Here is a 12,929-nt window from a genome sequence, read left to right on the forward strand (position 1 = left end):
GAGCTGAGTGGCCTGTGGTGGGGACTGAGGACAGCACTGAGCTGAGTGGCCTGTGGTGGGGACTGAGGACAGCGCTGAGCCTGTGTGGCCTGTGGCGGGGAACTGTTGTCACTGTCCCCACCCCCTCTGTGTTCCAGTGTTTCCTGTCCCTGAGTATCATCGTCTTCATGGAAATCACAGTGGCCACGGCCATCCTCACCTTCTTCCCAATTGTAAGTACAGGGAGGCTCGGGCTCTGCTTCCAGAAGCAACAGAGCCTGCCCAGAGGCAGCTCCCCACCACCACTGGGCCAGGGTGACATGGCTCCTGGGGTGGTGCCTCCACAGAGGCGCGGAGAGCTGAGCCACCGGGCAACCCACAGGGTTAATGCATACCCCACCCCTGCCTCCTGCCTCAGAACGAGCCCTGCTGGTGAAGGGCATTGACCAAAAGGTTGGAGGTTTGAATCCACTATCCTACCTCTCAAGGAGAAAAGTGGATAGTCTCCTCTTCTTAGATTTTACAGCCTCAGAAATAGAAGGATCTTCATGAACTGTAGATGCCACAGGAGTTCTATTTGCTTTGTGGGTTTTTTTTTTAATTTTATTTCATTATTTTTTGTGTGTACCGTCAAATCAGATCTGACTGATACAGGAGGAGATTGTTCCTCCTTCTCCAGCAGAGCATCTGGTGGATTTGAACCGTGCATCTCTAAGATTGCAGTTGCAGCTTCTTGCCACTAGGCCACCAGAGCTCGCCTTGCTTTGATTTTAGAATCAGAAGTGGGGTAGGGGGTTAAGGGGGAGAGGGCTGGGTGTAGGAGCTCCAAAGAGTTAACATGCTCGGCTGCAAACAGGAAGGTGGGTGGTTTGGATCCACCAGAAGACATGTCAGAAGAAAGGCCTGGTGAGGTAATCCCCAAAGCTAAGCCACTGAGAACTCTGGGGAGACCCCCTGACATCCAGGGGGTCACCGCCAGGTCCAGGAAGGGGAGCAGAAGGAACAGTAATGAGAAAAGCTTCTTGTGGTTTTGCACTCACTCCTTAAGGAGGACTGTTTGGCATAAAAACGTTGAAATGGCAAAAACACAGGTGCCTTGTCCCAATAGCCTCTGGGAACTCTCCAGACACGCAGGTGACACGGGTGACGTTGCCAGGCAGGCCAGTCTTGTTGCTGAGTCCTGGCCAGCACCGGGCCGGTTAGATGGCAACAGCCCATGGCGCCAGCCAGGAAGGAGGCGGCTCTGGCACGAGGGCCAGTGGCCGGGACGCGGGAGCCTCTGGCAGTGCCTGTGTTCCCGCGGAGGCCAGGATTCAGAGGCACGTGGTTGACCGAGCAGCAGTTCCACCAGGAAGCACTTGAGAGGGAGTGAGGCCGGGAAGGGAAGGCATGAGAGGGGCCCCTTGTTTTGTGCTTGTCCAGTCAGAACCGACCCATCAGTGAGTTTTCAGAAGGAGCAAATGGGAGGAGATTGCCCATCCTTCCCCAGCACAGCTGCTGGTGGATTTGAACTGCATGCCTCTGGGATTGCAGCACAGCTTCTTATCGCTAGGCCATCAACTCTCCCTGTGGGTCCTGTAGGATGCAGTCCTCAGGCATCACACCACCACCCCTCCTGGATCAGGAAGCTGGTATTGATCCGCTAACTCCGAGCAGCCTTGATCTCTGCCTGCTCCCCAGGTGGCTGAGAGGCCGTCCCAGGGGACAGACAGAAGCCAGGCCGGTGTGCACAGGATGGGACCACCCACTGTGGTTGTTACATGAGGAAAGCAAGACGCCCAGCAATGAGGAAAATTAATCAGCGTTGAATTGCTTACAGCTCGTGACAGACCCACGCATGTCAGTCAAACTGTGCTCTGTGGGGTTTTCTATCGCTGGTTTTTCAATGGATTGCCAGGCCTCTCTTCCCAGACCTCTGCGTGAACTCAAACCATCAGCTTTTCCATAACACCGCAGTGTGTTAACCCTGTCAGCTCCACAATCAGAAGTCAGGAAATCAAAAGGCAAATTGCACTGCTGTCAGGGACCTCTCTCCAGAGTACTGAAAAGCAATGATGTCAGTCTAGAGACTAAGGTGCATCTAATCTAGGCCAGGATGACAGAAGAAGAATTGATACCTTTGAGCTGTGGTGCTAGAGAAGAGTTTTGAACATACAATGGACCGCCAAGAAAACAAATAGGTCTGTCTTGGAGAGAGTGAAACCGAGTTTCTCCTTGGAGAGCTAGGATTTTGAAGCTCCGTCTCACATACTTTGGGCACGTGGTCAGGAGGGACCAGTCCTAGAGAAGGACATCATGCTCGGAAAGGTGAAGGGACAGTGCGGGAGAGGAAGACCCCGGATGAGATGGATTGATAACTGGAGCAATGAGGGTTGGTGTGTTGGAATTAATGAGACTGGCTCAGGACAAGGCAGGGTTCAGAGCTGATGTACATAGCGTCACTATGAGTCACAGGCAACTCAACAGCACAGAACAACAAGACCACCCCAGGGCTCTGCAATGAGTTGCTTTGTAACATCAAGTCAGAACTGCCTCATAGCTGACCCTCCACCTCCGGTCAGTTTTCAGAGGCAGGCAATTGCATGAGAAGAGATTCCCTATCTTTCTCTTATGAAGCAACTGGTAGATTCAAACGGTGTGCCTCAAAGCAATGAAAGTACCATATCTTTTGCTCAAATAATCACCCCAAAACAAAGCCACACTGATTCTCACATTCTGTTTACAAGGCTGTAACTCTTTCTTTCTCAGAGCAGCTGATGGGTTTGAACTCCTGATCTTTTGCTTAGCAGGCTGGCACAGAGCAACACACTATGCTGCCCGAGCTCCTTTGGCAAATAACACATCCACACCAACAACACACATGCACATGACATGTACAGCATCCGCAGGAGACCCAGGGACTCGACCATGAGTGTGCTACTTGCATAAAAACCACAGCATTACAAGACAAGGAGGGAGACGATGACGCTATGCTCTGCTTTGACACACAGACTCTCTTCGGGGACACAGGAAACGGTAACAGTCATAGTGGGAGTGGGAAGAACTTTTTGGCTGAGAGGAAAAGGTAGGAGGGAGATTTTTTTTTGTGGTCTATCCTTCTGTGCTTTTAAAAATGCAAACATGTGACTGTATTACCATTTTGGGGGGGAATTTTTTTTTAAGTCTTTATTTAAAAAAATAGAAAATTAAATTAGCCCCTTCTGTGTTGAGTCGGCGGCTGACGATGATATTCAGCTCCGTAATCAGGTCCCAGCCACACTGTGGGGGCAGCAGTGTGTGGGCGATCCCAAAGATCAAATGATTCAATCGTTTGTCATGGGGACGACCACATGCGCTCGACTCCAGAGACCCGCTGACGTCCTTGTCCCTGTCTCGGGGACCCTAGAGACCGGAGTTTGTCCTCGTGTCAAGCAGGCCTCCTGGGCTGAGAGTAAGACAAGGGACAGAAGCAGAAGGAGGAGGGTCCCAGCCTCCCAGCTTTCCCACAAGGAATCTCAGCAAACAGGGATCCTTGTCTTTGAGCCCTGGCAGTGTTGTGGGTCAAAGTATTCAGCTACTGGTGGCCTGGTGGGGAGGCGCTGTGCTGCCATTCCAAAGGCAAGTGGTTCTAATCCACCCACTGCAGGAGGAAGACAGGCAATCCTCTCTTGTGCGATTTACTGCCTCTGAAAACCCACTGGAAGGCCAGCTATGAATTGGCTCTGATTCGATGGCACACAATAACTAACCTAAAGGTCAGTGGTTGGAATCCACCAGCTGCTCCTTGGGTGAAAGATGCCAATCGGCTTCTATAAAAATATACAGATTTTGCTGTCAAGTTTCACTGTGTATGTAAAAGACCAGAAGTGGATGGAGAGAAATAACAAAAAGGAACCAGAGTGCGACTTCGGCTATTAGGTCTTGAGCTTACGTCTAGATTCCTGGGAACAACAACAGATACAACTATACTAGAAGCTGATGCCATTCTCTTAGGACTCCACAACAGTAAAGACCTCGGTCAGAAGAGGAGCCTCATGAAGAGGAAGTGAACTTGACTTAGTGCTTTTGCATCCTTTGTTAAACTCTGATATTTAATTAGAGTTTAATAAGAAAGTTGTGAATAAATGATTAGAAGAAGATATGTTGTTGTTGTTGTTGTTTGATGCCATCGAGTCATAGACGACTCATAGCGACCCTATGAATGAATGGCCTGAGCACTGTTCGTACATAGAGTTTCCGGAGGCAAGCCATTTCGGAAGTGGATGCCGCTCCTGCTTCCAGAGAAGAAGATATACAATAAAAAAAATATTTATAGTCTTGGAAACCCAGTTCTGCTCTTTCTCACAGGGTCTCTGTGAGCAGAATTGATGAGGGGGCAGTTGTTGTTGAGTGTTGACTCCAGTGCATAGTAACCCTAAGAAATGGAACCTTGGTCCACGCCACGCCGTCTTCACAATCCCTGCCGCACTTAAGCCCATTTTTGCAGTCACTCTGTCAACGGTGTCTCTCTGGAGACTAAGGTGCACCTGATACAGGCCATGGTCTTTGCAATGACTTATTATGCATCAGAGAGTTGGACAATGACTAGGAAGGATAGAAGGAGAATTGATGCCTTTGAGCTGTGGTGCTGGAGAAGAGTATTGAATGTACCATGGACTGCCAAGAAAACAAACAGATTCATCCTGGAGAGGGTTAAACCAAGCTACTCCTTGGAGGCAAGGATTTTGAGGCTTCGTCTGACATACTTTAGGCATGTTGCAAGGAGGGACAGATCCTTGGAGAGGGACATCACGCTTGGGAGGGTGGAGGGACGGCGCAAGAGGGGAAGACCCTCTATGAGGTGGATTGATTCAGTGACTGGGGTAACATAACAACAACAACTGTCAATCCATCTCATTGAGGCTCCTCCTCTCTTCACTGACTTCCACCTGTCCAAGCATGACGCTTCTCCAAAGATTGACCGCTCCTGACAACACGCCCAAAATACATGAGATGAAGACTCAAAGTCTGTTTCTAAGGAGCACCTCTGGCTACACTTGTTCCCAAACACTGTGTGGTCTATTCAATGCCCCAACACCACAGTGCAGAGGCATCAAATCGTCCTCGGTCTCCCTTCTTCATTGTCCACCAGTGGCAGCTTGGCTGGGCTCTCGTCACCTGGGTGTCATTGAACTGCTTCCGGGTTCTTCCTGAAAGGTTCAGAGCATGGCCTTCGAGCACGTCCTCGAGACCCTGAAGACCAACTACAGAGAAGACAAGCCGGATGAGTACTCGTTGGAGTGGAGCTCTGCCATGACGAAGGTGAGGCCCCGTCTCGCGCCTGGTGTTTAGGACGAGCCAGGAGCCAGTTTCCAGGATCAGGATCCTGACCCAGGATCTGCTGTGGGATCGAGCCCAGGCTCTGGAGGGGCGGACACACGTGAACTGGCAGAGCAAGTCCACCTTTCCCTTACACCATCCTTGAGCTAATATTTATCAAAGCCTGTTCCCTGCCAGGTGCTGCTGTGCAGGGCGCTGGGGAGACAGACAACTGCTTAGAAATGTTGTCAACTCTTAGCATCCGGCAGGATGGTGGCACGGTGGTCACGTGCCTGGTTGCTAGCTGACTCATAGAATCCCTGCTAGGGCAGAGGTGACGGATGTTCTAGTTGGGAAATGGATGGTCATCAGGACGTCAGCCATGGTGACAGGATAGAGAAGGGAACCAGGAGGGCTCCTCGGAGGAGCTGGCCTTTGCATATGATCTGAGGAGGTGACGTGTGATCGTATTCAGGAAGGCGGAGAGAACAGCTGGCGCCAGGCCCTGAGGCAGGAATAAACGTGGCTTGTCTCATTCAGCAAAGCAGCCCTGTGCCTGGACCAGAATACACGAGGAGGGTGGGCTCAGGAGAAAGCAGAAATGGGGTTAGATTATGCAGGAGAGGATTGTGCTGTGTGGAAGAAAGACTGGACCACCTGCTTCTGTCACAATTACAGCCTTGAAACCCTGTGGGATAATTGTATCCTGTCCTGTGGGGTCATGAGGAGGAATTTTTTTTTCCAGTTCAGTGAAAGAGATTTTATTGAGGGCCCAGGATCATGGGGCTCAGAGAAGACCACCTGCCAGAGGCAAGGGAGCCAGTGAAGAGGGGGCTCTTAGTTGACCTTCTTCTTGGGGTGCAGGTTATTGGTGTGCCCACACTTCCTGCAGCAATTGGCATCTCAGGGATGCAGACGAGCGTAACACTTGGGGCAGATCATCTTGTCATGGTTATAGTTCTGGGTGAGCTGGTGCAAGGAAGGCTCAATAATGCCACCACGCAGACGCAGCACCAGATGCAGGGTGGACTCTTTCTGGATGTTGTAGTCTGAGAGTGTACAGCCGTCCTCTAGCTGTTTGCCCGCAAATATCAGATGCTGCTGGTCAAGGGATGCCCTCCTTGTCTTGGATTTTGGCTTTGACATTCTCAATGGTGTCACTGGGCTCAACCTCAAGAGTGATGGTCTTGCCAGTCAGGGTCTTCACAAAGATCTGCATCTTTGTGTCCACTCGGCCGCCTCGTTACTAGAAGGAATTCTTTGGTTTTAAGTGGCTCTTACAGCACTTAACAGAATGGAGAGAGACCAGTTGGCCTAGTGGACCGAAAGCAATGCTACCAAGCCAAAGGTGGATGACTGTAATCCACGGCCCTAAGGCCCTGTTTTAAATTGCTTTTGGTCAAACATTCTTCTAGGTCATATAGCCCTGGTCTGTCCACTTGCTGTACGGAGGTAACTTGTTATCGCTGTGAAGCTGAACACTGTGACACTGATGTGTCAGATGTGATAATGGTTACCCATGGTGGACAGTGTTTGGTGGAGCTCCCCAGTTGAAACAAGCTTGGAAGCAGGAGTGGCATCCACTCCCATAAATAGCTTGCCTCCAGAAACCCTATGAATCTGTAGAGAGGATGAAAGTCACGCAAGTGTCGAGGACTTTCGTTCACAGGGTCACCATGAATCATCTATGACTCACAACACTTAACAACAACAACCACCCCCGCCTAGTTAACCGGGAGATCACGTGATGAGTTCTGACCAATGAGCAGAAGGATGTCTGTGGATCCCAGGCACTCCAGGGCTCTCTCTTTTTTTTTTTTTTCCAGGGCTCTCTTTTGTTTCATGACAGCAGAGGGAAGATTCTAGATGGTGACCATGCCATCCCAAGTGACATCAGTAGCCAGAGTTCTCTTGTCCAGTCGTGATGGACGTGTAGGATGAGCAAGGTGTAAACCATTGAGATTGAGGAGCTCTTGGTTACATGTGTCCAAACCAGCTGATGCGAGGCTCGTTCAGAAAGGAGGGCCAGGGCAGGCCTTTGTGAGGAGAGGGGCCTGAATGCAACAAGGGCGGGAGCACACAGACAGATATTTCAGGCAAGAACGTTCCAGAAAGAAGGAAGAGATGGCATTAAATGGCCGTGAAGCTGCAGTGTGCTGAGTGTGTCTGAGGCAGGCAGACGAGATGGGCCAGCTGGAGCCCGGAGAGTGCAGGGACCCTCGTGAGCCTGAGAGAAGAGGCTGGGGAGGTGATGAGGGTGGGGAGGTGATGAGGGTGGGGAGGTGAGGAACAGAGAGCCAGCCTCAGGCCACACTCAGGAGGTGAGCATCTACCCCCGTGACGGGGGCATGGAGGGCCTGAGCCCCGCAGTTGTGTGTCACAAGGTATTGTAATATTGTAACTTCTATTCTTCTGACCCTTTCATCACTTGAAGGCCATCTCTAAGCGTTTCCTCTCCTCTCCCAGCTAACGTGCTGTGGGGTGAGGAACTACACAGATTTTTCTGGCTCCTCCTTTGAAACGGCGACAGGCCTCGCCTACCCCCAGAGCTGCTGTAAAGCAAGCATGAGGGTGCTCTGTGACGGGCGCAACGTGTCTGCCGCCATCATCCACCAGAAGGTAACTCCACACTCTCTCTTTTTATTTTTTTAATAAAATTTTTTATTTTAATTGACATTTTAATAAAAGCTTACAGAGTAGTTAGATTTTCAGGCCATCATCCACCAGAAGGTAACTCCACACTCTCTCTTTTTATTTTTTTAATAAAATTTTTTATTTTAATTGACATTTTAATAAAAGCTTACAGAGTAGTTAGATTTTCAGGCCATCATCCACCAGAAGGTAACTCCAAACTCTTTTTTTTTCTCTCTTTTTTTTTTAATAACATTTTTATTTTAATTGTCATTTTAACAAAAGTTTACAGAGAAGTTAGATTTTCATTCATTCATTGTTGCACATTTTACCCCCTCTAACTACAGACTCTCTTGTGTCACCTCAGTGGACCCTGAGGGGCTGGTGCCTTTGATTAAAGCTGCCTTTTTGGGGGGGAGGGGGCCCCAGCACAGGAGCCTGGGAGAAGGAGATGTCAGTTCTCACTGGCTGTTCAGCTTGTTTGGATGACTCAGTCCCAGGAGTTACCAACCCCACTGTACAGATAGGGAAACTGAGGCTAAGGGTAGGGACAAGACTAGTTCAGGGTCACATAACTTTGACAGCTGGGATTGGATTTCTTTTTCTAGGCTGGGATTTTTTTTTTTCTAAGCACTTAATTTTATAACATTGATTATCATTGATTAAGGTAATTGATTAATTATAATGTCTAATCAACCCATTATTGCTTTTTCCTTCACCCAATTTATCAATTTTTACTTCCCTCCTTTTCCTTTCTCATCCCTGTTACCCCTCCAAGATTGAGTCTGTGTTGACCGTATGTGATAAGAATGTAGGTAGCACGGGGATTGGCCATATCTGACCTCTACTAACTCCACAAAAGGAACTGTCCTCCATCAACACATCCACAGGACAAACCAGTTCCCATAAGGTCAGGCGTGGTCTCCCACACTCCAGCCCCTGCTTCTCTAATCCCAACACTGATCTTACTGCTTTACTGGGTCCAAAATCCATTGCGATGACCACACAGATCTCTTAGAACCCAAGTCATGGTTTTGGGATTTGTTAGAGAAGTTAACCAATTAGACAATTCAGGTTGGCTACATAGCTTCTCAAGTGTACAGTTCCTTGGTCCAGGCAGCTTCTTTAGGTATGCTCGAATGCCCTTTGACCTTTAACTTCATGGTTTAGGTCAGTGTTACAAAGTATCTTCCCTTGGTCCCCTAGCAAGCCTGGGAGAAAATCCCTGGCCCTGGCTCTGTGGGGCAGCAGTCCCAAGTCCCTCTGTCTCATGGCAGTCTCCACTCCTCTGCTGAGGTGGCCGCTGCTTTCATTAGAACCCGTTCTGACTGTCACAGGAATCTTTGACCCCGAGGAATTCCCTCCTTCCTCTTCCTTGCTGGTAGTGAGAGTCCCATCTTGGCTGCTAAATCTTCTCAGTTAAAGCGAACTAAATCCCATAATGATTCTTTTATACCCACCCTAGCCTCTCTCCCCAGGTAGGAGTCCTGTCCTACCTGGTGCCATCCTCACAATCTCTGACACACCCGAGCCTGTTGCTGCAGTCACTGTGTCAACCATCTAGCTGATTGTCACTGTGAAGTTTCCACCTGGACTGGGTTCAGATCTGTCATTCGTAGGGTCACTGAGTCATACTCAATACAATGGCACCAAACAACAATTTAAGTGGCGAAAAGTCAAAGTTGATTTGAACAGTAAACTATTTTTTAAAATTTTTATTATTTTGTGTGTGTGTGTGTGTGTGTACCGTCAAATCAGATCTGACTGGTACAGGAGGAGATTGTCCCTCCTTCTCCAGCAGAGCATCTGGTGGATTCGAACCGTGCACCTCTGAGATTGCAGCGCAGCTTCTTGCCACTAGGCCACCAGAGCTCTCTTGAACAGTAAACTCTTGACACCACACCTTTCTTGATCTTTTTTATAAAACAAGCCAGTGGAAAGAGGAGTCAAAGAGCCCCCCTGTTGTCTGTCACACGTGGTTAGACTAGGTTCAGAACCCAAACCTCCTTCAACGCAGAAACTGAAGCTACCAGCAGCCTCACTTGTGCCTCTTAGCCGACAGTCTAAAAAGGCTTTGTCCCCTTCCCTTCTCTTCCCTAAGTCTGAGAGGTGTGTGGATGGCCCAAGGGATATGGGTTGACAGGGACCCAGAGTCCACGAGCCCTTAACCAGCACCCATGTGTTTTCATCTTCAGGGGTGTTTCCCCAAGCTCATGAGAATAACCAAGATGCAGAGTCACATCCTGAGTGGGGGCTCGCTGGGTGCCATGGCAATACAGGTAAGGCACCCTGGGACACATCAACCTCTCCCATTGAGACACTCTTCTGGGTGCTGGGGACACAGGTGTGAACAAGGGAGGTGGTCCAAACCCCTAGAGAAGGGAATCAGAGAAGACTGCCTGGAAGAGGTGACTTTTGTGCAATATTCTGAGGAGGTAATGTGATCATATCTGTGAAGGAAGATAGAAGAGATGGTACAAAGATCCTGAGGTGCAGGAATAAATAAACAAGGCTTACTGAGTGGCATCCACTTCCTAAATAACGTGCCTCTAGAAATTAGGAACTTTGATAAATGTTGATAGTTGTAGAGAAGCTTCAGGCCTTTTGCTCATAGGGTTGCTATGAGTCATGCTCGACTCAAAGATAATCAACAGCAACACAACAACATTCAAGCGTAAGCCAGGAGATGCATTGCATTGGAAAAGTCTGCAGTCAGGGACCTCAACAAATTACTGAGGAGTAATGATGTCAGTATGAAAACCAAGATGTGTCTGAGTTGAGCCACGGTCTTTTCAATCACATCCTGTGCATCTGAGCACTGAACAATGAATCAAGATGACAGAGGAATTGATGCCTTTGAGCTGTGGTGTTGGGGAAGAGCACTGAATATCCACCCCATGAAAGGTCAAAAGAACAGAGATGTCTCAGAGAAAGTGCAACTGGAGTGCTCTTTGGTGATACAGATGGCCAAGCTTTATGTCACATACGTTAGCATGTTGTTAGGAGAGGTTATTCCTTGGAGAGGGAGATCATGCTTGGAAAAGTGGAGGGTAGATGAAAGAGAGGAAGACCCTCAACCAGGTGGATTGACACAGTGACTGCAGCAATGGTGAAAATGACATGTGATAGGACAGGGTTTAGAGCTGTTGTTCAAAGGGTTGCTATGAGTCATGCTTGACTTGATGGCACCTAACAACAACAATTCAAGATGCATCAAAGAAGTCCTCATGCCTAGAATAGAATGAGTGAGGAGGGTAAAAGTGGGAGAAGAAGGCAGAGAGTTGATGGGGACAGATTGTGCAGGATCTTATGAGAGATTAGACTTTTATTCTGAATATGATAAGAAACCATGAGAAGAGCTTAAACATTCATATTTCCTTTCACAAACCTTACTGAACACCTACTGTATGCCATGCGCTGTTGTTGGCACTAGGGACATAGAAATGAGCAAAACAGACCAAAATCTCTAGACTCAGGAACAGAATGATGTGTTAGGAAGACACATAACGTGGGGCAGAGGGAAAGAGAGGCCATTTCAAAGAGTGTGCTTTTCTTAGTGATGTAGCTAAGATCAAAGAATTGATTCCTTTGGATTATAGCAAAGAATGCAGAGTATACAGACCATGGACTTGCAGAAGAGCAAACCTTTTCATCTTGGAAGAAATGCAGCCAGCGTGCTTCCTAGAAGTGAGAATGGTGGAGGTCTGGTGGCCTAGTAGCAAGAAGCTGCACTGCAATCCCAGAGGTACATGGTTCGAACCCACCAGATGCTCTGCTGGAAAAGAGGGACAATCTCCTCCTGTACCAGTCAGATCTGATTTGATGGTACACACAGAGAAAATAATAACTTTAAAAAAAAAAGACGTGAGAATGCGAGACCTGCTTGGAGCTGTTACCAGGAGAGATCGGTCCCTGGAGAAGAAATCATACTTGGTAAAGCAGAAATTTCGTGAAAACAAAGAAGACCTTTAACAAGCTGGATTGGCACAGTGGCTGCAATGACAGGTTGAAGCACAGAAGCCTTGTTAGGTGCTTGTTCTATGGCATATGGGGCTGAGGCAAATCGATGGCACCTCACAACAACACAACAACTGCAAAGGGAGGGCAGGAGGAGGGCTGTAGGAGCTTCAGTCCTAATTCAGGCCAGGAACAAGGCTGCCTCACTTCAGGGATGTGTCCTCCACACCCAGCTAACGAGCCTGCCCTGCATTGACTGGGGGGACGAGTCCTGAGTGGGCAAATGCTAGGTCTCTGGGTACCAGTCCTTGTTTTATCATTCACTGGCTCCCTAACTGGGCGGCCAGGGCCTCAGCCACTGTCCTTTGTAAATGAAATTCCCAGTGTTTGTTGGGAGGCCTGGGAGAGGCCACGTCATCAGAGGCATGTGATGCCCTGCCTGCTGCAAGTGTGAACTGACTGTAGGAAGTTATTACATGAGTTTGAAAAGCATCCCGCCTGAGGCAGGACAGAGACTGAAAAGGCATCAGGTGATGAGTTCTCCATGCAGCAATGAAGAACCTTGAAGATCACTCACTGCGGTAACACTAGACCCTGTGTAAGGAAGGAATCTGCTCAGAGTCCAGTCCATAGGAGGTTTAGGGACACAAGGGCTAATCAATAAGCCAGCACTATAAATGGAAACCCTTTTTGCTTCTTACATTGGCCCTGATCTTCATACCACTCAGATTTGCAAAAGATGAAAGATTCCTCACCACTGGCCTGACTGGCCACATCATGATAGATGGTGAAGAGTTTGAGACTGTTAACAGCTTCAGTCTGCTTGGCTCCACAATCAACACTCTTAGCACCAGCAGCCAGAAAATCAAAAGAAGAATTGCACTTGGAAAGTCTGCTATCAGAGACCTCTCCAAAGTACTGAAGAGCAACGATGTCAGTCTGGAGACTAAGGTGCACCTGATCCGGGCCATAGTCTTTGCAATAACTTGCTATGCATCAGAAAGCTGGACAATGACTAGGGATGATAGAAGGAGAATTTATGCCTTTGAGCTTTGGTGCTGGAGAAGAATACTGAATATACCATG

General features: G+C 48.6%; 1 protein-coding gene across 1 annotated transcript in view; it reads left to right on the forward strand.

The window, feature by feature from the left end:
• The window catches only part of TSPAN16 (tetraspanin 16), a 23,033-nt gene extending 10,914 nt beyond the window's left edge, over nt 1-12,119 (forward strand). The window contains exons 3-8 of the mRNA XM_006898853.1: nt 138-212; nt 5,155-5,259; nt 6,121-6,177; nt 7,723-7,875; nt 10,083-10,166; nt 12,078-12,119. Coding sequence (XP_006898915.1) covers nt 138-212; nt 5,155-5,259; nt 6,121-6,177; nt 7,723-7,875; nt 10,083-10,166; nt 12,078-12,119 — 516 coding nt within the window. The remainder of the gene's footprint in view (nt 1-137; nt 213-5,154; nt 5,260-6,120; nt 6,178-7,722; nt 7,876-10,082; nt 10,167-12,077) is intronic.
• The last annotated feature ends 810 nt before the right edge of the window (nt 12,120-12,929 follow it).

The sequence above is a fragment of the Elephantulus edwardii genome, unplaced genomic scaffold, assembly GCF_000299155.1.
Source record: "Elephantulus edwardii isolate Elephantulus edwardi_28Jun2011 unplaced genomic scaffold, EleEdw1.0 scaffold00237, whole genome shotgun sequence".
NCBI classification, from domain to species: domain Eukaryota; kingdom Metazoa; phylum Chordata; class Mammalia; order Macroscelidea; family Macroscelididae; genus Elephantulus; species Elephantulus edwardii.